Source organism: Lytechinus pictus, chromosome 18, assembly GCF_037042905.1.
Source record: "Lytechinus pictus isolate F3 Inbred chromosome 18, Lp3.0, whole genome shotgun sequence".
NCBI lineage: Eukaryota > Metazoa > Echinodermata > Echinoidea > Temnopleuroida > Toxopneustidae > Lytechinus > Lytechinus pictus.
In genome coordinates this window covers 26,010,358-26,035,566 of record NC_087262.1, presented here as the reverse complement: position 1 = coordinate 26,035,566, position 25,209 = coordinate 26,010,358, and the positions used below count along the sequence as shown (strand labels likewise).

General features: G+C 34.2%; 1 protein-coding gene across 1 annotated transcript; it reads right to left on the bottom strand.

Annotated features, from left to right (window-relative positions):
- Positions 1-886: 886 nt before the first annotated feature.
- LOC129282040 (chymotrypsinogen B-like) lies at positions 887-25,209 on the bottom strand. Its single transcript, XM_064112814.1, has 5 exons — positions 25,180-25,209; positions 15,759-16,164; positions 7,904-8,090; positions 6,092-6,360; positions 887-5,487 (listed from the first exon to the last, which is right to left on the bottom strand). The coding sequence occupies exons 1-5, from the start codon at positions 25,207-25,209 to the stop codon at positions 5,132-5,134; spliced, it is 1,248 nt and encodes a 415-aa protein (XP_063968884.1). The 3' UTR covers positions 887-5,131.

The window sequence follows — 25,209 nt, the reverse complement described above, 5'->3', positions numbered from 1 at the left end:
TTTTTTTTTTTTTTGCAAATTATGAATATAAAAGCCAGATAAAATAGGAAATCTGCTTTTGTAATGATTACCTTTCGCTGCCTCTGGTTGGATATCGTCAGCAGACACATTGCTAACTTTTAAGGGGAAGGCAACATTAAATGTTGCAATATTAAGTGAAATATGATTTGAAATTACTCGACTGGCCGTATGTGTCCACAACTGAGAAATGAGATCACAAATAAATATATTTCTTTAAACTAATCTTTTTTTAATGTGGAATTATATAGAAATTTGTAAACTGGTGATTTGAAAATTGTCAAGTTCTGAGGGCCGATTTTTCATATTTTGAACCTGTTACCATACAACATTTAGCCCAATTTCGGGACATTTTGAGATCAAATTAAATTGGAAGTATTCGCAATTATATGCTGTCAACACAAATCACTTTTCAGTTTTCCCATGAATCGTACAAGTTGTCAGCAAAGTCCACAGTACACCTGTGTATTCTTTTGTAAGTTTTTTAAAAATTGCGAGGAATATGAATTAATTTGCATTTTGTTGTCCATCTCTTAAAACTCCTTGACTTTTCAATTCAAGCTTGTATTTGAATCCATTACAGACATAGACCCTTCAATCTTCTTAACACTTCGTCCTTTCTTCTTTTTCTAAATTTACACCTTCATACCCTTTCTTTCCCAATTATCACCTCCCCTTCCTCCCCTCTTTTTTTTTTCTTTTTTTCCTCTCTCTCACACACCCACAAACGCACTATCTCTCTATCGTCAACAACAATATGAGTAGTTTTCCGCTGTTGAAAAATCTGTTTCTGCAGGCCTACTTATTCTCTTTGTCATCTCACCACATATAAGAAAATAATGAGTAGATTACGCTTAGTTGTTTTTTTCAAGTATTTTGTAAGTTCTTGATAATTTATCAAATGTTTCACAGTACTTTCAGCGATATACAGATAAACTAATTTACACATCTATTTCAAGTCATGCTTAAATTAACATAATAATGTGCAGCCTTATCATATTTAAAATATCTATACATTTTCTACATTGAAAACAAATATTGTTAAGATCATTAAACTATTAGGTGACCATTATAGGGAATAATCGTTCTTAATTGTTGAAGCAGTACCCTCAGATTCTGCTTAAATGGATTATCCAGACTGAAGACATTTATATCGCTATAGATAAAGTAAAATTCACAAAGCGAAATGCTGAAAATTTGATCAAAATCGGATGAATAATAACAAAGATAGTGAATTTTAAAGATTTGCATTATTCCGGTGAAACAGTTCAAGGCATGTCTGCATGAATATTTATTAGGTGGGCTGATGATGTCATATCCCCACTTGTTCTTTTGTATTTTATGAAATTAGGTTTATCAAAAAAAAATTCTACCAAGAATGGATTGTAAACTGATTAAGTGCATTAGTTATTTATTGCTGCAACCTGTTTTACCATTATGGAGACACATCACTTACACATGAAACAATGAACAATGAACAATGAAACAATTATGATTTCATGTAATAACAAAAGAAAAAGAAAAGTAGGATTGTGACATCATCAGCCGGCCTAATGAATATTCATCATGTTCATGAATACATGCCTAGAACTGTTTCACCGGAATAATGCAAATATTTAAAATTCAATAACTTTGTTATTTGCTATCCGATTTTGATCAATTTTTCAGCATTTTGCTTTGTGAATTATACTCTATTTATTTAGATATATTTTCAGCCCGGAGTATCCATTTAAAAGCTCTAACATTTCAAGGAATATCTAGATATTATTTGCGGTCAGCAACTAAGGTAATGCTGAGTATAGAGTTAGCCTATTTATCATCTTACTGTGATTGTCTTCTAGAGATACACCATACTTCTCTTAGTTCATTGCCCATTCAAGGTATCTAAACGATACAAGAAATTAAAATATGATTGATAGGATTTCAAATCAGGATATGAATACTTTCCCAGAAACTAAAAGATTTGGTAAATTATGCTTCTTAAGAAAATAGGCATTAATGTTGGCTACATCATTAAAAAAAACACCTTTATCCAGGACTCGAGGTTTCCTAGATATGGACTCGTTCGGGCTTTCGCTAGCATAGTAATTAGAACAAAATTAAAACAAAACAAATTTGAAAAACAAAATGAACAAGTTATTTTTCTGAATATTTTGTGAATCTAGTGGCAATAACTTAAGTTCAGAGTTCAGTTAAATATCTGAATATTTAGCAAAGAGCACCAAACATGTACATGAATACAGCTGAACTTCGTTATTGTTAAATAGTCTGCAGCATTCGTCAAATGCAGCACACGTTCACTTGATATGGGATGCAGTGATTTTTTTTTCTCTCTCTCTCTCTCACACAAGAATTCATACTCATACTCAAGTATGTAAAGTTTTTTATCTTAAAAAATGCAATAATGATAATCTTTTTGTTTAATTATTATTGTGACATGGGAATTCTCACAAAAAGCATACGTACCACTGTAATTCGAGTTTGTAACAGTTTTAACCATCTACAAAGCTGTAATTTGGTTATTGATCAAACATGAAGTTCGTCTTGTTTGGCGAGTCAATCAATCTGTTAATTATCAATTTATCAATCAAATAAACCAATCAAAACTTTCATATATCAATCTTTCTCTTACTGAGAAATTATGATGAATGTGTGTTTAGTGGGGGTACAGACATCAATTAGATATGACAATATTTAACATCTATATAGTGCTTATTACAATTTTGTTAAGCGCTACTTCCATGCCTCCAGCTTTAGCACGGCTACCCGGATCAAACGCTCAAGCATTCAAGGAAATGCTTCCTATACCGGGTACCCATTTACTACACCTGGGTGGAGAGTGGCAAATGTAGGTAAACACCTTATCAAATGACGCGAGCGCTGCGGTGGGATTTGAACGCCGGATGAAAATCCAGAGATTTACCCCTGGATATGATAATACATATATCACAATCAGTTAGTGGGAGATTACTTGTACTTATTCATTAGATTCGTTTCCCTATATACCTGGTACATGACACGTTTTCCCAAAGATTAAAGCTTTTAATCAAAAGAATCAGATGTATATTAATCTCATTATAATTCAGTCTAACCTTTTTAAATAGACATGTACTATTTTTCAAAGCAATATATAACTTGATGATAATATTCGCGCAAGATTTATCTTTCATAGCCATCTCCATGGGTACAATAACATCGTGCACATTAATGCATTTATGATGATGAAATTATGATTTCGACATCACTAATAATAAAACAAGGTTTTAGATTTACACAAATTAAAACACATTTATATTTGAATACATTACAATGAATAAACCCTGTTGACCAAAGTACCGTGCTGTAAAAAAAAATTGTCCAGCAGTAAATCAACCCGTGGGAAAATAGCATAGAATACATAAATACATTGTTTAATAAATAATATAAGTTATATGCAGTACAAAATATGAATACTTATAAAATATTTCATTACATAAATAACAGCTTTCACACACTGTACAATGAGGAAAATGAATGAACATATATAATTTACAAATTGAGATAATTTACAGAATTGTAATTTTAATGGCAAATTCTTTTTAAAATCAGCCACAAGATAAATACACTCCTGAAAGATTTCCATCTTTCTCTCTTAATGAGTTAATAAATTATGAATTAAATAGTTACATTTCAATAAATTATGAATGGTTTTAAAAACTGTTCACATGTTGGTTACAATATTGCATGAATTTGATAACTGCTTCGTGTGAGTTTGATTCAAGCATATTTTAGTGTTGGAAATTTGTTCCCAGTGTAGTTGGCATTTAAGAAGCAACTTGTGTGTTCATGAGGTTCATCAAGTGCTTCTGACAGAGCTATATTATGCTGACTAAATTAACTTGGAGAGAATACATTAATGGTAAGGCATTGACTACATCTATCTCGCAGTACTCTTGACAAGCTAGTTGTCTTAATTTTTTCTATAGGAATTTCTTCATCGTTTGATTAGTGAAATCATCTCACATATATTTAACTTTGAATGCTATCTTAGGATGATACCCCACTCAAGATAAAATGCAGGGAAAATCGAATATTTCACAATCCTCTTCCTTCACAAATTCAATCTTCATATTCAAGATCAATTACTAGTGCGAGACATACAAACCAAGGCTAGTCTTTTTAAAAAATTAACTTGATTTTTGTTATTGCTTAGCAGAAATAAAGTCATGAGATGGAGGCTCCTTTCCTTTCAAATATGAATTATACTTCATTCATCTGCATACCGGACGAACACCAAATTCCATTTACTTTTCATTTCGTGATTTCAATATAAAGAGTCATCACTTCAACTCTCAAAGTTAGTGATGATGTCTTGCGAATTTTAACCTTCCAGCACAGAGTGATCCCAATTAGCAGTGATTTTTTAAAACACTGCAAAACTCTGAGACCCTCTCTTTTTCCAGTATTCACAACCAGCATTGGGATTTAATTTGTTACAAGGATTAACCTTGAAGAAAACTATTCAATTAAAATTATCCAACGATCTATCTTGGATTGTTATCTCCTGAATCATCTCCCCTTTCTAGACTCGAAAGTCCTTCCAGCCCTCAAACTGAGACCACATTGGGATTGCGGCATTCCAGGTTCTCTCCAAGTTTCAGCATCATCGTGTAGACAAGTCATGGTTGTCATCTCTCCGTCACCTAGACCTCGGCTTCAATGTCATGTCAGAGGACAGCCTTTGAGAAAACCAACTCAATATGGGTAACTGCCATCTGGGAATGTGGTCTTTGAAATAAAACTCCCTGTTCCAGCATCACCTTTGTCAAACCCATTTTACTAGCATTTCCTAGATGTACCTCTGCTTCAGAGTCATCTCAGAAGCTACAGAGGATGCACACTTTGAGAAAACCAACTTTACACGGTTAACTGCCATCCGGTGTAGTGGTCTTTCATCTCCTTGTTACAGCAGCATCCTCCAGACCTAAAGCTATCTAACCAACATTTAGACCTCTGTTTCAGACTCATATCAGAAACTACAGAGACCACAATGAGAAACTGCTACCAGGGTTTATCGTCTTTGAAGTAATCCCTCTGTTCCAGCATGTCCAGCATCACCCTCGTCAAACCTATCTCACCAGCATTTCCTAGATCTCAACTTCCTCTGGATCCATCTCAGGTATCTCTCTACTCTGGTATAAACTCCTGGTTTCCATTTCCTTGGGTTAGGATCACAGACTGTGTTATCTCCCCATGATGTGATTCCCCACAGCTTATAAGGACCGGTCTCGCTGGCCTGACATACCAACGGTCCTCCACTGTCACCCTTACAGGTGTCTGCTCGTTTCCCATAAAGCTCCGAACCAGCGCAGACCATCTTGGCTTTGACCCGAGTACCATAAGCATTCTTACATTCTCTGTTGGTGTGTAGTGGCACTGTTGCTTCCTGTAGCGTATTAGGTCTGGTGTTCAGGAACCAGTCAACATATCCTATACAACACAAATGAGAGGAGGAAAAATTAGAGGCTCTGTAAGATCAAGCAATCTAACCTTACCTAGTTTAATCAAAGAATTACAATGGATATTATAATCAGCAGTATTGGAGATAAATCTAAACTAGAGCCTACATAACACTAGGGTAAATATGATTTGAAAGTTGCAATCAATTACTTTGAATCAAATCAAAACTCTAGATATGATGGACATCATTATTAAGGCAGATACCCAGAATAGATTATTAATTTACAGCTGCCTTACTATTAGACACTTTCATTTTTAATGTAAATTTATTATTAAATTAGTATTGGTCTAATCGAGCTCTTCTCTATTCATTTATTTTTTCTCTTACTTTGGTATGGCAAATAACAACTTGTATATTTTAAATCATTTAATTCCAGTGTACTTGTTTGGAGAATACATACATAAGACAAATAAGTATTAATGGAAAAAAAAAGTATTTGACCTAAGATAAAAGTTCTCAATTTTATGCGAGTTTCAAAAGGGTATATTTATGTGGCAGTTTAAATACAAATAAGATATTATAAAACAACATAACCGAACCATGGTTTCTTTAGAAATACCAAATCCCACTTACCCCTATAGCCCCAGCCAGTGATGTGACACGAATGGCCCTCTTCAAACTCCATAGGCTCAGGTAAGCAAGCTGGTCTTACGTAATCACTCAACTGAACGGTATGGGTGATGTTGGTGGCGAGTTTAATGAGTGCGATGTCATGACGATAGGACGAGATTTCAAACCTCCGATGGACGTGAAGGCAGTCAATATCGAAGTCCTGTTCGTAGCCGTCATCGTACGAGATATCATGTTCGCCAATGCGGATGGTGATCTCATGGATGTTCTTCCTGAAATGGATAAGTGGGGGAAAAATTGTGGACATAAGTTTCAATTTCTTATTAAAAGAACCCCCATCAAATTGACTATAATTTCATAGATTATTTAGCCTGGAACAATCAAATTGTTACTACAATAGAAAGTATATTTCTGAACAGGAATTTTTAGCAGGCTATTATCAAAATTTTAATCAACATAAGCAAAACAAAAACTTGATTGTTTGTGATAGTCGCAAAAAATGATCAGATTAAGATATTCTAATTACCACTACCAGGAAGAATGAAATGATTATGACGACTGGGCCTATGATGATGATGATGATCTTGTTATTCAATGACTATGTGATAATGATGATCATCATCATCATGGTTGTGGTGGTGATGATGATGATGATGGTGGTGGTGACAACGACGTTGGAGAAGGTAAGAATTAAGAACAAATAAAATTTGTGATTTGACTTGTTATATTATAAGAAGAATTGTAAGAGAAGTTACATATATATTCAGTCCTTTAGTTATTATTTTCTCTAAGGAAGTTTATTGCATGATAAGAATATTCCAGAATGCCTCAATTAAGCTTTGCAAGGTACTAGGCACATATGAGATAGAACAATTATTGTTATTTTGGTATTTTTGTATTGAACATTAGCGACTGCTAGACAATATAGATCCTGCAATGAAATGGACAATAGGATTAGCTACATTGTTAGAATATCACTGAGGTCATTCAAGAGTCTTCTAGAATTGGACTGCTCTAGAAACTTACAGAATGATCTTTTTAAAGACAATACTAGAAGATTCCAGAATAGTGGAAATTTATATATAAGCTGGTAGTTTCTTCAAGGACATCATCATATCAGATCAGAACTCAAGAGTTTTACATCAGACTTTATGTCAGAGCATAGTTTATTTCCAACTGGAATACAACATTTATCTTCTGTGGAATTATTTGCACATCATCAATGAATTGTTTGCAGTTATTTTGAGAGAGGAATACTCAGTTCTCATCGAGATCATCAACCTGTTCTACAGACCATTTGTCAACCCATGGATTGCTGAAATTGACTGTTTATCAACTTCGTCTCCACGGACATTTCAACTCGTTAAAGTGACTTATTATTCATCGTGTTTCAACATCAATTTCATTATCGCCAGCATTGTGGACTTTAACATAACCTTTGGAACCTTTGCCAGCCAACTTGGATATATATATATATATATATAATTTGGAACAACTCAGAACTGAATCTTCAAGATATGTAAGATGTATTATTTTGTTTTGTTTACTCTGTGTAAAAAGTTAAAAAGTAAAAATAATCTAATCAATATTTTCTTTGTCATTAATTTTGTTCGGTATTTAATATTGTAACAGACTGAAATGGGATTTAGGAAAGGTAGTGATACTTTTTTTTATCATTTATGGCTTTAAAACATGAAATGGGATTTAGGAAAGGGAGTGATACTTTTTTTATCATTTAAGGCTTTAAAACATTTCACACTGAGTTTTGAAAAACGTGTTCATGTCTTTTAAGTCATCGATAACAGACAGTCTTACCCATGGAAGCAATGAGCTGCAGTCAAGACGTGTTCGTTGGTGATGAGAGTGCCTCCACAGAATGGTTCTCTTGTTGTAGCATTAAGAAGCATAACCTGCCAAGGCCAGCGATCAACCGCATCACTTCCTGCTGCTATACGGTGAACCCCCGGTAGGATAGGCGGTCGCACTCCGCATTTACCATATGCTACAAGATAGAAATGAAACATCAGAATACATTCATCTTATTGTAAATAAAGTGGTGCTTCATGTGATAAAATCCATCTTATTATCTCCATGTCATCAGAATATCCTGAAAGTTCAAATGCAAGAAAACCATTTAATATACATCAAAGACTAACAGACTCTTCAATTCAATTTCAATTTAATTTCATTCAAAATTGAAAACAATTACAAGGTGAAAATATATCCATGTATATACAATAAAATAGAATATGGAGACAGCTTACAAGAACGTTGATATCTTACCAAATGCTGCCATAATACACAAACATTTAAAACCAAGTATTATACTAGAACATGAAAAGAGAGCATATTTCAAATGAATTATACAAACAGAATTTAATACAAATAAAGATAAGTTAAACAAAACCTCACAAACCCTAAACAGACGTAACATATCAAACATAGAGATGAGCCTGATAATTTAAAAGTAATTTTGTAAGATTATTTTCTTGTAGTTCTTTTCTGATCACATGTTTCATGTTTCTAAATGAGAATTAATTTTGTATGAAGTGTGGATTTTTCTTTACCTCAAACTTGGTTGATTTGTGGGGCAATAAAAAGTTTTCTAACTTGTTTTGTTCATCGCTCCACTTTTATATCATTATTCATCAATATGTCATATATGACATTATTGTACTCACAGCATCATAATGATTAATGTGGTGAATCGACCTATTACCACAAGTGCTCTATTCTGTCAAACTTTTCAGTTTAAAAGGGAAGTCCTCTTAATTTATCAATTGTTAATAAGATTAACTACCGTCATTAGAGTTCTTTCTTGTCAAAGATGATTATCTAGATCTCCCCGTATTTTTCTAATATTTATGAGAAATTAATCCGATTATTATGTGTGAAACTATTGTGAAACTATTGTGCATGTATTAAAGTTTAATACTACATCCATTGTGGTTTTTTTTTTTTCATTTTACGAAAATCCTTTAGTTTGTGAATTATACAAATGCTAGGTAAAACATTTAAAAAATACTGTCATCCAAAGTCAACCAAACCCTCTTTCCTTCTTCATTCTTTAATTTCATCGGGAGTTTTGCACCTCACCCCCTCCCTTAGAAGTTTAAATTCCACACCGATGCAGGGGTTACAAACCATCGTATTTGCTCAATTTTACCTAATAATCTTAAGTTCAACCTCAATTTGCATTATTATTTTATTTTTAGATAACGGAAGCTTAAAATATTTTACAAAAATACCAGTATTCAATAGAATGGATTTTTATCGTTTATGAGCCGTTCTAAAGATTTGCTATCAAGTATGACGGACTACATCCCTTGCAATAAAAAGCGTTTTGTACAATAATGAATTCACAGGTACTTGCTTAGTAATTAGGATGATTGCCAATTTCGTTATGTCTCATTTTTGCCGGGGTAACGAGCTATAATCTTTGTTAATGATTCGGGGTGGGAAAGAGGCGGGAATGATTAATGTCGAAGACCATAATTATTTAAAGCGATAAACGGATACCCGGGAACCTATTTTGTTACAAAAGAAGTGAGAATTATCAGAAATCGCTAAATGACTTTAAAATCCTTTTCTAAAAAGTACAAATATAAGTCGCGATATTGCAGTTAAGCCGATTTAGGAGTCATTACCATCATAATCAGGGTATTCAAGCTTCTCAGGCGTAGTATTCAAGGGATGATATTTTAATTCCAAAGCAATGTAATCTCGTCTTCACGGCATATCACGGGATCAGGCAAGACAAATTTTGTTTGCCAAATTCGTTATGAAATTGACATCTTTATTGCAATAGTTGACATAGATTAGGACGGTACGCTGGATACTTTCAGAAGTTTATAGTCAAGGCAAGATGACAATCCCCCGGCATGCCCGGCCCCTACCCGATGTTTAGACCAACGCACGCCTGTGCCCCCTGTTGTACTAAATTTCCTCTAAACTACATCCGAAAGGAGCAAAAGGTCTCGAAAAACGGATATCTAATTTAAATTCAGCCCCGTCTGGATTATTAAAAATAACATAATCATGATATTCATATTCAACGATAGGAATAGAAACAAAACCAGACGATAGGGGGTGCCGCCCATTGAATTAACCTATATTTTTTGTTGTTGTTTTTTTTTACCTCGGTAGAGCATTAAAATCTTTAATTTCCTGCCTACATAATTATGGTTTACGGAGTATGGTATTCATAATCCTTTCACTACGTAGGCAATCAAACGACATCCTTATTTCGACACGTTATATACTTACAGTCATTTAACCTTCATAGTGCTCGGGGACTCATTTTAAGTCTCAGTTTAAATTAGAGGCAAATATTTCGTACCAAACATAATGTTCATTTTTGCCCAGACAAATCAAAGAAAATGTTTGAGTAATAACTTAAATATTGTGCTTTGACATGTTGGAAAAGAATAAAATATCTTGTCTTACCGATTAGACTTGATTTGATTAAATTCTTTATTGATCCATTAAAGAAAGTTTGCATCCACTGGCAGCATTAAAAAAAGTAATTTTTCAAAATAATTTCAAATGACAGATACATACAGAAGAGCTATCTATAAGTCCCTCCAGGGAAGAATATACATGTTTTGTTATTTTTCAGTTTTTAAAAAGTTTGTTCAATCATGTCTTTGAAGTCAGAGTTCTTTATTCTCTTTCTCTGCAGCACAAATTCCTTTCTGTGAGTTATTTTGGACCATTTTATTTTTAGGTAAATATTTTGAGCTTGTCTTGTTATATTAGTTCTTCTTATTAGGCTACGTCAGCAAGTGAGTGGACCTTAAATGGCAGGAATGTATTTACAACGCTTTAAGTTTCACAGTGCAACGTACGTCATACAATTTTATATTAAATCCCGTAATATGACAAGACATACACATTTGTTGTGCTTTTCAAAAAGATATTCCAAGAACAACACACTCGGCGGGTTTTCATCACATATTGATTCTATGTCTCCATAATGATTATACTTGACATTGAAACCCGTCGAAGACATACGGGAAATTTGAAAATTGAATAAAAGTTTGGAAAAGTCTCCTGTCAATCAAAACTACGAGGAATGTGAGATGAAATGACTCCAGTTATGTTGATACAAGAGTGTGTTGGAATTCTTTTTGTCAATCAAGATAGAGTTTGAATGAACGAATAGCTGTTAGATAAACATTGTAGATTTCAGTGTTGGTTGCTGGGCTTTGATAGAAAACGCAAAAGTATACATGACAAGTTGTCAAAAAGCATCAACTGACATTTTGTGGTCTGAAGTAGATCTATTACTTTGAGTGACAGGAGGCGGCGCGTGGAAGTAACGTTGCTATGGTTACTAAACCTAATAAAAGAATTCAAGAAAGGGAGCTGAAGAGAATGTATTCTTCTGTTTTGTTTCACTTTATTTTATCCCTATAATTTCTAGCTGCTTTTCTTCGAAATTCGCTTTAGAGCATGACAATGCAATGCTACAAGAATATGAGGGTGGATTACATACTCCTCCATAGCTTGGAACTAGATTTCTTGTTTGCAAAAGGCCGATATCTCAATAGCATCATTAAAATGGCTCAAAACTAATTCTACATCATGAAGTTTGAAACCCATTGGAGAAATTGATCACTATACCGAGATAATTTAAATACATTAAGAATAACACTTGAAAATTATTCGTCAACTTATCAGAAAATTTTACATCGATACATGGACTATATTTAAACAATAATAATTGATGAGTAATATCCAGCTTTGAATAATTCGTAACGTCGGGCGGGGGGTGGGGGGGCTTGGGGCCATGGAAACCCCCCAAGATCTTATGACTAACAAAATAAGAGAGAAAATGAAATGAAAAATGGTGAAGTATGGTACTATTATCTGAATATTATGTAAAATCCGTCCAAAATTAGATTTTTGTATTAAAGAAGGACACAGTTTTTGGTCACCGGCAGCTTATTTCTTTACTTCAAATTTGGCCCCATAAGTCATGTTTTGGCCCCTCAAAGTTGTGGGCTCATTACGCTAGTGAAGTTTTGAACCGTATAATCATTTCCATTTACCCGTTTATGGGTTATTTATTTATTTGTTTATTCATTTATTTATCTTGTCCGGGCCGGGCATAGCGCACATGGTGTATGATGTAGGGGTGCAGGTTGTGAATGAATGACGGCTTATGGCATGAACGGCCCGTCATACAAGCTTCCTCTCTCTCTCTGCGTCACCGAAAACAACATTCTCTTATTTTCCTAAGAAGGATATTTTACCAATTTCATATCAATAAGACGTAATAATTAAATCTCCCACTCTGATGATATTATTTTCTCATGAAGATATGCAGTATACATTCTGTTTTTGGAGCATTTCAATTCACTTTTCTGTATGCCTGGTATATTTGATTTATTTGAAATGTCAATTGTCCCAAACGCATTTGAAAGCCTAATAATTTTCTTTCACTACGTCATTCAGTTGTCTTGATATTGAAATATCTGTAAGCAGTATACATGTACATATCCCATTCTATAATTTCGTTAGTTTTAATCAATTACTGTCGGCGAATAAATATAACCTCTGTAAGAATTTCAGGTATGCGAAGTGTTTCGTTAAATTGAACAGCAAACTTTATAATCACAGTTTTTCATCATAACATTAGAAGCATTGTATTTAATTGTTCTGCAAACAGAATTGTAGATAAAGAACCGTATTTGTAGTATTAAAGGAGCTCAAAATGAAGAGAAGGAAAACAAAAAAAAAGACATTTAGACACTTTCGGGTCTAAAGTCCAAACTTCACATTCTTGTCAACCGCAAATTTGTAAACGCAGGTGTGTTCATTTTGCAGCACAACTGCGGTAAATAAGTATTTATTTTGTGGGACAAATCGATGCATTCCGCCATTTCTTCCTTGGCAGGAGCCCCCCCCCCCCCCAGAAAAAGTATTTTCCTTAATTTTGGTGCAAAGGTAGGTAATACCCCCAAAATGACATAATCAGTATGTACTCTTTAAAAAAATAGAAATCCACCGTAATCTTCGTCTAGATTCCAAAATTTGGCAATGCAGTGCCTTGTATATTGACGTGTATACCCCCCTCTCTCTCCCTTCCTCTCTCTCCATCTATCTACCATTCCCTTCTCTCTAACTTGTCTCGATCTTAATCAATAAACAGTAATCTGAATCAGTATTTTACCAGTTCCAGTCATCTCAAGCATGCATGGAGATATATTCCCGAAATAATTCATTTGCAGAGAAGCATGTAATGTGTATTACATGCTTGTGCAAATAATAATGAGTCATCGATATAAAGCAAAGTGATTCTGGGTACAGCTCTGACCTAGCTAAATATTTTTAGTTAGATCCTGAAGCCCTTTTACCCCATCAAAATATGTATGACGACTTATATCATGTTATCAAGAAAGAACGCACGGGTGGCAAAAGAAAAATAAAATCTCCTTCATTGTCTGAGATTATTGGTCTTAAACTAGATATCTTTCAAAGTCTGATGCAGAGCCCACGCACTTCACCTCTTTATTATGTACTACCCCGTTATCAAAATATCAGGAAATACACCTTTTTGCAGTTTGCAGTGATAAACATGTCGTAATTAAACACGCAAGGCTTCATGTAAACAGGCTTAAAGAATGGAAGAACCAAATGAAAATAAAACTGAACTTGGAACGAACTTTCAAGTTTGGAACACACGTCTCCATATCATGTGTATTTTCATACAAAAATACCAGCGTGAAAATATGGTCCACGGGGAAAAGAATAATAGGTTGATCTTTCTTTCCCACTGTGTTTTGAAGACTTTTGTACATTTTTAAATAAATATCCTTTTCAATATTCTCAAAAGGTCCTATTATTAACAGGAATGGTGTCAAAATAGGCTCGCTATCCTACAATAGTATGGCACATCGTTGCAATGCTAACGGTAGAGAACTTTGCAGTCAAACTTGTTGCTCGTCTCGGGTTCCATCGAATGAAAAGTATCAATTATAATTTATGATCACTACCTCGCATTCTCATATCAACGTAATTTGGCTGCTGATCCGTATTGCTATCGTGGCAAAGTATCAAATTAAAGTTTTAAAGCAACATAAATAAAACTGAATATCATTCGTGGTATTCAAACAAAATGTTACATAGCTTGGTGAATGGTTCATTTACCCGTATCTTAATTTACTCTTGTATATTGATATACACATTATATGCGCATTCTTCATTTTAATCCTCATGTCAAACTTTAAATCCTTTTCAACTTTCTGCCCTGCATGTAGTCGGTTTTCCGTCAAATTTTTGGCAACAATTATTACTTTTTTTCAACATTATTTTTGTGGTTTACTTTTTATGAGCAAGAGACTTGCAGAAAGCAATACAACTCATTTAAAAAAGAAACCATTTTGTCTATCTGTCAAGATGTGGAAGCGAAAAAAGGCACACAACAGGGAATACAATATATTCACGGATTCTCTTTTAATACTAAAGTATCTATATCGCAGAATCACTGAGAATGAAATCCTAGAAAATGTATATATTATCATACTTTCCTGGAATTTAAGGGGTCAATTTGGTAAGGGTGGTTTCACTGCAAACAATCAGTGGGATATCATGTGATCAATGTATTAGTGTACTTGTATGTTGATAGGTGACCACAAATTCATTAGAATATTTTCTTGGCCAGGTAGAGGTTTGTTTCTTCTATAGAAGGTAAATGAAGAAAATGATATGAATTGAAAATATGATACAAAAAATACGGACTTCGTTTTATGAACTTCAGCTATAAATTCAAACAGTTTCAATTCATTTTATGTATATAATTTTTGTGTTTATTCAAATGGATTTTCCAGGAACTACAGAATGAAAATACAGTCATATAATGGTTTGAAATATGATTATAATTTACTGATTTTAAAAGAAAATTGAAGAGCAGATTTATAATGAAATTAAATTGATCAAACCGTTTTTCTTTGAGTATTAATTATGTCTTTTATCTGATTTGTTATTGTTTTGATCTATCTTTCCTCTATTACAATCTATTTTTGTTGTTAATAATATCAACATGGTTAGAATGAAACCATCTGATGTGTAGTCATGAAATCGTATTGAATTTAGAATGATTAATTAATGACTTTATTAATTATCTGAATTCGACGATTTATTCCGGTTTATTTCTTTTTATAATGATTCCGTTTATGAAATATAATTCGTCTTCTTTAAATAAATTGACAATTTACTATTTTATCATTGAAAAGACTCGTAGAACTTATTTGCTTATAGGTAGCAATAAAATGATCTTTATCATACTGACCCTTTAATGGATTCCAAGAAACCCAAGGCATACTGATCGGTATCGTCTATTTTGACAAAGATGACAAATTTTAAGTCATACTTTTCATCATCATAATTTCCTGTGAATCTTATTAAATATCTGACCGATAACTTATCTCCATCTAACTGTACCTCTATCATGTTTATGTTTATCTCAAACTATTTCATCTTGTGTTTTGAAATGGATTAAATCAGATAGTATGGAATCCATTGATATTATATTACTTTATCTAAATAGTTTGTTTTTTGTCGGCTTCCGCGCTTAGCACCTTCCTATTTTTCCAAACATTTATCGTAATCTCGGACATGATTAAGAAATGATATATATTCATACGAATAGAAGCAATATACTCACAAGCATTGGTAAATGTGATGTATTTGGCAGTAGCAGGCGCCATGTCTATGCCATACACATCAGACGCACGTCGAAATCCTGGGCGATATCTTGTACGAGTATTGGCTGCCATAGCCCGACCAGCTATCATACCGTCATCGTTGACGGTCTGGACATCCTCACCTTGGTCGCTGACTACGTCACCTAAGAGACGGGCATCGCTGAAGCTCCTCCCCCAAAATAAAGGTTCGCTTGAAAGCGACGATGATGCAGAAGATAACGATGTCGAATCACTGGAAACGACGTCATTTAGGAGGTCGTTGAGGAGATTTGCGATTTCCGATGGTGGTCGTGATAACAGTACTGTATCTCTTGGAGCGTCGTCATTCACGTTGGCGACGAGGGGAGGTATCCTTACATCTGAATCCTGGTGAAGATTTAAAAGAACAATAAGCAATGTTTTATTCTATTTCATTTGGATGCGAGCTTGTTAGCTAACATAATAATAGGATATTCAGATATTCAAAATTTATTGTCATGCTCAAAATAAAAAGAAATTATATTGGCATAAAAATCATATTCCGGCTGTTGGTATACAAAGAACAATATATAACATACAATAAATAATTACAAGAATAATCGCATTAGATAATATACAATGCAAAATTACAGTGACATAATACTAACCCAAAACAATATAATGGTACGTTGCAAGGGCACTGAAACTCTACCTAGGGGTGGCAACTACATGTTATTTTGATATAGGGGAAAGCTGACTTAATATTGAGAGGTTTAAGATCCCTTACACTCTTTTATGTTTCCTTAATTCATTTTCTTTCTCTCTTTCTTGCGTTTCAAATTTTGTTTCCTCTCTTTTTCTTCACATCATGTACCGCCACCCCTGCCTAACTAAAACTCTAATTAATCAATTGGCCATAATTTATGTCTCCATCCTTAAAGCTAAATGTATAGGCCAAGTTAAAAACAGCGTTGCGTCATACCCTAACAAAATGAGTCCCTCAATTCATTAATACAAACCCATTCCGTCAACATCCCTTTCCAAATTCATAGCCCATATTTCCATTTTTTCCAATACTATGATGTGATATGTTGTTCATTACAGCAATATATTCCCAGTCTGGTAATCTTGTTATAAGTGGCTGGTGTACAACTGGACTGGTCATTTATCATATCACTTCTCATCTATTCGGTCAATGACCCCTGTCATTAGTCTGACTCATCCATCCCTTCCCATTTCCTCCTCCTCCTCCATCTCTGTCTAAAAGATCACCCATCATCATCTTTCATCCCATCTCAGAATGATGCATTCCTCTCTGATTGGATGTTACATCGACACCAAAAACAAAGCAGTATGTGTTTAGTTACAAAAGGACGCCAAAACTGTATATGAGATTTGAGACTGTGTAGGACTTTCTGGCTCCCAACTTATCGAAGCTTCTGTGAATCACGATCACTAAATGATTCGACCGAATTGCACATTGTTTCAAGTCACATCACACACATTCTCCTATAAAGTTATAGATATGTAAATCAATTAATAGAAAGATGAAAAACAACTACATTGAATCCACGCACAAAATACAACAAAATGATAAAAATTGATAAATTGAAATCACAATCATAAAGGAATAACATTTGAAATCCAGAATAGGGAATATGACCAAAAATAAAATCACATTTGGTTGACATTCAGCAAAAGCGAACAACATGCATACAATTCAGCTATAAAAATAAAGGCTTGATATTTCGCAAAAATATAACATTATTTTGATACATGTCGACGTGCTTTATTACTTGACAACTACAGTAATAATTCTGTTCTGCAATGCATCCATATGCCCACGGACATGCCCTTAAATGTTACCCCTTAAAGGTCGCCCACATTTTCAGCTAAAATTGGAAATGAAACTAGCGTACCTATATTGGGAGCTTAAATAAATGGCAACGCTGACATCAAATGCCAAGGGAATGTGTACTCCATTTATAATCATGACAAATTACGACTCGTCAGATGAGAATAGTTTCCCGGTTACCATTCATAGAATAATGGACCTGAAATATAGAACATGTAGATCATGAACATATTTATTCACTCACTGTTGAATGGGCGAATATAGGTGGACGGAAGGATGAATGAATAAATTGATTGATTGATTGTATTGATTGTATTGATTGATTGATTGATTGATTGATTGATTGATTGATTGATTGATTGATTGATTGATTGATTGATTGATTGATTGATTGATTGATTGATTGATTGATTGATTGATTGATTGATTGATTGATTGTATTGATTGATTGATTGATTGATTGATTGATTGATTTATTTATTGTATTGATTGATTGATTGATTGATTGATTCACTAACTTATCACCAGTGTATATCCCTGTACAATCTCAGTTCAACAAAGCTTAATGTATTGAATGGACGTGAAATGGATCCCTGATTGAACCAAACATTAGAATTTACTTGTTCTATGTGAAATAGTGAAAATATATAATAGGCAGGATAGGTTAATCAATACAGTGGGGGAAATTAGTGTAAACCATTTGAAACCATGGGTACGAAATTTGCCTCACTTAAGAGCTACCATGTTATCTCGTAAGTTCATTGACTTTCAATATACAGTTTGCTCAAACAGCATGAAATCAAAACAATCCATGAAGCATTCAGATTTAGCTGAAACATTTGTATTGGGCCCTACTAAAAAAGTCATTGCAAAGAGTTGTGGCTATTTTGGTTAAGATGACAACACAGTATCAAATAAAATTGGACAAGTGGAAGTTGGTTACTTGCCAAAACTTGGTTTTATGATATCTCTATCGTGCTTATAGAATATGTACACAGCCTGTTAGTTTACACATAGGTCCATGGTATAAAGACCGTGAGTAATTCATAAGCAAAAAAGTGAGCAAATTTGGGCAATAAATTGAAACAGATAACTGCTTTCCCCTCCTCTATAATGCCGAAACTTTATGATCCGTGTGATTGCTCCCCATGGTCTCTTGATACAAATTCTGACGTGTTTTTTTTTTTTTTTTTTTTTTGGGGGGGGGCTAAAAATATAAGTTGTGGTTCATGTCCCTAAAAGAGAAACGCCCACCCTTAAATCCTTCCCCTTAAAAGTATCGTTTTGACAGGGGGAAGTCAAGAGCGATGGGTGAAGCATGGAGCTATTAAGAGATAGCTCTATGGGTGAAGCAAAAGCCCTGATTTTTTGTCACCATTACCATATAGTGGAAAACCCCCAGGCCCCTATCCCTGAAGCAAAAAAAAAGGTGGATATTTTTTGGAGAAAATAGACAATAGAAAGGGTACCCCCGCACTGGCGTCAAAGGAGGGATGATTGATTCTTGTTAATTTATTTTTTTTCTTTTCTTTTGGTTGCCAATATATATATTTTTTTTTACGGGAAACGTTCCTCGCGAGTGGTGACGACCCTTTTTTATCTGCCGGCCCTGTAACAAGACGCCCCTGAAGACCAAAGCTGTTTGGTCACTCGATATTAGTTGTGTAATACACGGTGATTCAGCACGTGTCGCATCAGACCAATAACCAAAATGAAAGAAAATTATCATACAATCGGCCGATCATTTTATGCCGAGCGAGATGATAAATATATCTGAATAGACACCATTAAGTGTGACGAATGTTCCATGCCTACTAACGTGACAGGTTAAATCGATGCAATATCCAGACTCGATTTACTTTAAAGACATTATCCATTTTCGTGATACAGTGGGCAATGTTTTCCAAACCATAGTGATCTGGGACTCGAATCCATTATTGTTCTACACTTTATGACCCTCTTTACAGTTCTGAATTTACTCAGAACCTCATCAATTCGGATACTGTGCATTCGGAACAATTATACTTTTATATATATTTATAATACCTTTTCTCCATCAAACTATGCAGTACTAAAGAACGCACGGAAATATATTTTTGTAGGACGGTCCCTGATCAATGTCGGAATGCATGTACGTAAACTTTACGCAGTACTTTATTTCATTTTACCCAATTATTATTTTAATCCAGTAGAAAAGAAGTTTTCCGTATGGTCGATTATTTTGCATTTTGATACAGAGTAAGAATGACATCATACCTTTAAACGGCACCACCATTGCAGGATCTATTCCGTTTGCTGGCAATGCGTTTAGAGTGGACATGTCAACCTGAATATCAATATCAAAGTGTGATTGGTTAAAGCGGAGGAAGATCTTTTAGTTTCTATGGGAGAAATTAACTGCATGACTAATAAAGGAATTGAGATTATTTCTTGTCATATTTCGATCAATGCGAGGATACGTTTTAATGAATCATGTGCAATTTGTCAGTACGATTAATGTTATGAATGAAATTGTAATTTGATTTAGAAAAAAATAAATAAGAAAAAGAAAGATAAAAGAGATTTATATGATTTATTTAAACATTGCAGTTACGTCGGTTGGGAATTTCCCTATTTCTTTTAAAAATACTTCATAACATTATCAAGAAACAGGAACAGTGGGAAAAGTTTATTTGATCATTTATATCTCAAGATGAAAAATCAAAAGGCTTAATTAAAACCTCCTTATACGCTTTTCTTTTTGAAGAGAATCGCATCCCCGTATACAGAAATCAATTCCCACTCAGACAAAAAATCACTTCAATATTCTTACTACTATTGGTGGGGCATTTATTCGATAACCAAATTTTAGCTGGAATTCAAATTTCGAAATGTTTTCTTTCCTGGAAAATAATACATTTACAAACAGATTGGTTCATATCACAAGGCAAAAAATAATCTGAACACTCTCTTCTACGTAATGAAGAGCTCATTTGCAAAAGGGGTTAGATCATTTTTATTTATCAAATTTGATTTTGTTGTACCAATGTATAGATTTTTAGTAGCTCTATAAGATGATACTAAAGAAAAGTCGAAATTCCAATTTCAAAAGAGATTAAATCCATTTCAGTTTCCTTGAAAAGGGGGCAGATCCACAAAGGTTTTTTGACAGATTTTTTTTTTAATATGAAGACAAGCGGATTTTTTAATACCAAATTTAATGTTAACATTTGGTAGTGTTTCATGAAAATCTAGTTTCACATGAAAATATTGAAATATGGGAGAATAACAAAAACGATTTTTTAGAATGGTATCAAATGGATCTAACCCGTTTTGCAACTAGATTTCGGTTCTAGGTTATTCCTAATTTCAAGTTTGGCTCAGATTTCCTCTTTTTCATTTGTTTCGGACTAAATAATTTAGGTTTCGAAACAGGTGATATGTGGCTTATAGTGTTTGTTGAATGAATTGAAATCATTCGGATCAATCAGAGAGAGAAGGGGGGATTAAAGAGGTGTGTGGGGGATTATATGAAACAAGGAGAGGGTCAATGTAATAGGACATAGGTATCACTTTTAATATTGAAGTATTTTGAGAGATACCGAGCATGGCCGTATACGAACAATTTTTTCCTGGGGCGTTTTTGCTTTCCCCAAAGTGTAATTGAAGGATTTCGTGCAAAGTTTTCGTGTATTTTTTTTCTAATTCAATAAAAAATGGAAGTTCAAAAGCAAAAATTCCTCGGGGGGGGGGGCAATGCATCATCCTCGCCCCCCCCCCTCCCCCGCTGCGTACAGCCACGTATAGAGAGAAGAGGCATACGTTTTCTGTTTTCTTTGAAGATGAATTGAAAAAAAAAAAATTTAGTCATACAAACTTGAAGACAAAATAAAAGCAAATGATACGGGATGTAGTTAAATCGTTCATTGTCATGGATTGTACATTTCCGATTGCTTATATAAACATGTGCACCTTTTCCCCTCAAAAACCATCATTTTCTAGAAGGTAAATTAGCCGCGGTAAACACACCTGCTGCGATGATGAACCCGAATCCTAGACAATGTACGATACCAATTTATTTCCATTTAAAATTTCTCAGGTTCGCGTCCAAACCAAAGTCTTGCATGATGTTTCCGATCATCTTACCTATCATGATGACGTCAAAATGACGTTGTCCTATCCTGGACGATCCGAAATTCTAAAATTCAATTTTTGTGTTTTGTTTTAAAGTTGACCACACGTCCAATTATAATCAATGACTTCCTATTTAAGCATGGGTATCACAAGAAAGGGAAACCCCCTAAATTTCAAGGCGATTAAAAAAAAGTTTTCGTTGAGACGCTTTAAATTTATATTTGCGACTATCAGAAAACATTTTTTAAATAGATTATCAATTTCAAAGTGAAAAATTCTACATCATGCAAAATTGAATATATCGAGCAATATTAGATAATAAATAATGTGAAAAATTACGCTTTGTTAACAAAAAATCATATATACATTTTTTTTCCAAATAGAAATCAGAAGTAGAGATCATCCGAAAAAAATGAACCCGGCAGTCACGTTTTAATTTCATAATAATCTAAACCATTAACATATTTAGGGCATACACTTTTTCGTTCAGTCATTATGATAAAAAACTAAAATAGAAACTAAAAATTTGCATGATATAAAGTTTACAGAAAATTCAGAATAAAGAACTTATTCTTAGCGATTTAAAACGTCCGTAAGCGCTTTTTAAAAATTGTATATTATTACTATTAATATTGTTTTTATCGTCATCATTATTATGGTTATTATCGTTGGGTATGGACAATTATGCATCATATTCAGGAACTTCAATGCAATTATTACTACCCCACCAATTTCACTTTTTGCATATTTGCGAGGAGGCGACACATTCACTCATCATCCTAAAACAGGACCAAAACTATTCTTAATTGAATCGTTTAGGCCGTCTAGTCATGCTATGGTCGCACCAACGAAATCGATTTCAAGCCGACTGATGGTATGTCATTGGTAATAATGTAATAGCTTTGATCGGTCTGGAGTCAGTTCATTGGTATGACTTGTTACATCAAGTTCAGCAATCCCTCGGGCATTGGCTCTCAGATTTCCAAGTTGAACACAGGAAGCTAGATGCTGTGTAAAGGGGCAGGCAGTCGACCAGGTGATGTCATCATTCTAATCATCATTATTTTGACGGACACAGATACCTCGAGGAGGGCTTCCAGAAGAAACAAACCTTAGTTTTAAACAGTTTAACCTGTGGTCGATTTTTCTGTAAATGTTCTCGTCTGGTTCAATCAAGCTGTGTACATGTCATAATTTGGCGGGGAAAATAAGAGTGTCAGGAGCAATAAAACTATCCTGGACTAAAATCGTTTGGAACAATTGCATTGGAATTGCTCCATGCGGTGCTATGTCAGCTCTTATTATGGCTCATAATTATAGCGACAGAATAAGATACTGTAAGAAACGTCGATCACTTGTCAAAACTACAAGAAAGGGGGTTCACAGTGGTGGATAAAAACAAACATGTAAAATCAAATTTGAAGACAAAGTGGTTCTGCCATGACAAAGGACATTTTCAGATTCTGTAATTTATCAGATATAAGGTGTGTCATGCCTGTTGGAGAACGTGTGTGTAGGTTTTATATACCATAATCATTAACGAAGGCTAGGACGAGCACATAAAAGAAAACCAGCACTTTCTTTCGAAAATTTCGTCTCTGCTGATGTCATTATTTATAAATAGTGACCTTTGTTTGGTCATTGAATATGGAAATCATCTATAGATGATGATCAATATCTGACAATAATCGTCTAGCCCGACTTCACACAAATTCACCAGTGAGATCCCTTAGACATTACTGGCGCACCCCTTTCAAAATGACCCAACTTCACGATAGTCATTACATTTTTTGAAAAAAAAAACATAATATACATATTACAGCCGAACACTATGATCGAGACAACGAATCATAGGCATATGCTTGCCTCACATGGCACCTGTTCAACAAAATTGTTGTGCAATCCTGAGACAATATTTGTCTCGAGTATGAGTAAAACGTGTGATAATAAGAGAAGGGAAATTTTCAATCAGGTGTTAATTTAGTGAGTAAGATAACTTGGAATCTGTCCTTACAATTTACTTGATTCTTTTAATGATTTGATTAGATCCGCTGTTTATTCCCATAGTAGTTTATAGTTCATTCCCATAATACTGCTCATTGGCGTATTTTTCGTGAATTTGTGACGTAGCACTATGATCGTTAATGACTCTCCGAGAGTGTTTTCTTACCATAAACATATCATATCATTTCAGAATGTAAAATAATTTAGTTATGATTTTAAGTAACATAAGAAATAGGAAAGTTGGGACATGCAATCACATCAGTTTTTCACAAAATATTGGCAAACTTTAAAATTCAATCATTTGTTATCGAGGTTTTTTTTTTTTTCTTGGGGGGGTGAAAAATTTACGTTTTACTCGATGAACTTGACTCTGGTCATTTAGATGCAATTATTTTCAAATCGGAGTAAGACTACCCCTTTAATATATTTTGTATTATTTATCAACTATATAGGCCTGGGGAGCGTTTTATGAAAGGACTTGTTGGACGTTTTATCCGACAAGTCCTGTCTTATAAGACAGTTACCATAGTAATATTGCCTCTCAGCCAATCAAAATCAAGGAAAGTTGGCAGATCTGACAACTTGTCGGACGAAAATTATGATGAAACACTCCCCTGACATCAACTATGGCTTCTATTGAACATCATTTCAAACAATATGTTCAAATCATAATCATATATCCCCACTCGGATCGTGGAGATATATCAAAAGAGGAGAGCGCTAACATAAAGCAAAAATACCCACAAAAAGAGGAGTTCCTCAGAAAAATGATTTAATCTAATATAGATTCCAAGTAGTCTGCAGCCACAGACCCTGATTGAAATATTGATCAATAAGAGTGTCTCAACGCAAAGACTATAGCACATACAAAACTTGCTGTTTCAATTCAGTGAGAGGGCCTTCAGTACACAAGGCATGAATAGGCTGCACATTCAGACCCTTAACTCGAGTGAAGGGTTTGCACAGCAGACTAGATTCCAACCAACAGAACATTAGATCGCATCAGTGTTGAACGGAGCAATCAATTTATTTCATATCATTAACAGGATACAGGTACTATTTTATCGGGGGGGGGGGTCTCCCCTTATTCCTGACCAGTTCCTGCATTAATTCTAAATACTCAATACGCTCTTTCCTTTAAAATAAAACACAAACTTAAAAAGTATGGCTCTTGAATGCCCAGGGACCGTTGAAATAAACTCCTGAGAAAACCTCCCAATATTATATTTCCTGATGTCAACAAGTATCTGATCATCACCCACCATACACCTGCCATCATGCACATCCCAATTTGTTCAATTCGTTAGCTTTGTAGTATGTTTTCATACAGATGATTCAAATTCACAAGGGTACAGTAAACATTTTAAGCTCTTAACTGATTTTCATTCTTTGTGGTTCTTGTTGTTTCTACTATTATCAATAACCATGATCAACATCATCATCATCCTTACCTTCATTGTCATCATCATCCCCGTCGCCAT

Excerpts from the sequence above, each read along its gene's own strand:
- LOC129282040 (XM_064112814.1), bottom strand. The coding sequence starts at position 25,209 with ATGGCGACGGGGATGATGATGACAATGAAG. Across the intron at positions 16,165-25,179 it reads GGATGATGATGACAATGAAG|GATTCAGATGTAAGGATACC; the intron begins GTAAGGATGATG and ends AATCTTCACCAG. Across the intron at positions 6,361-7,903 it reads GCAGCTCATTGCTTCCATGG|GAAGAACATCCATGAGATCA; the intron begins GTAAGACTGTCT and ends TATCCATTTCAG.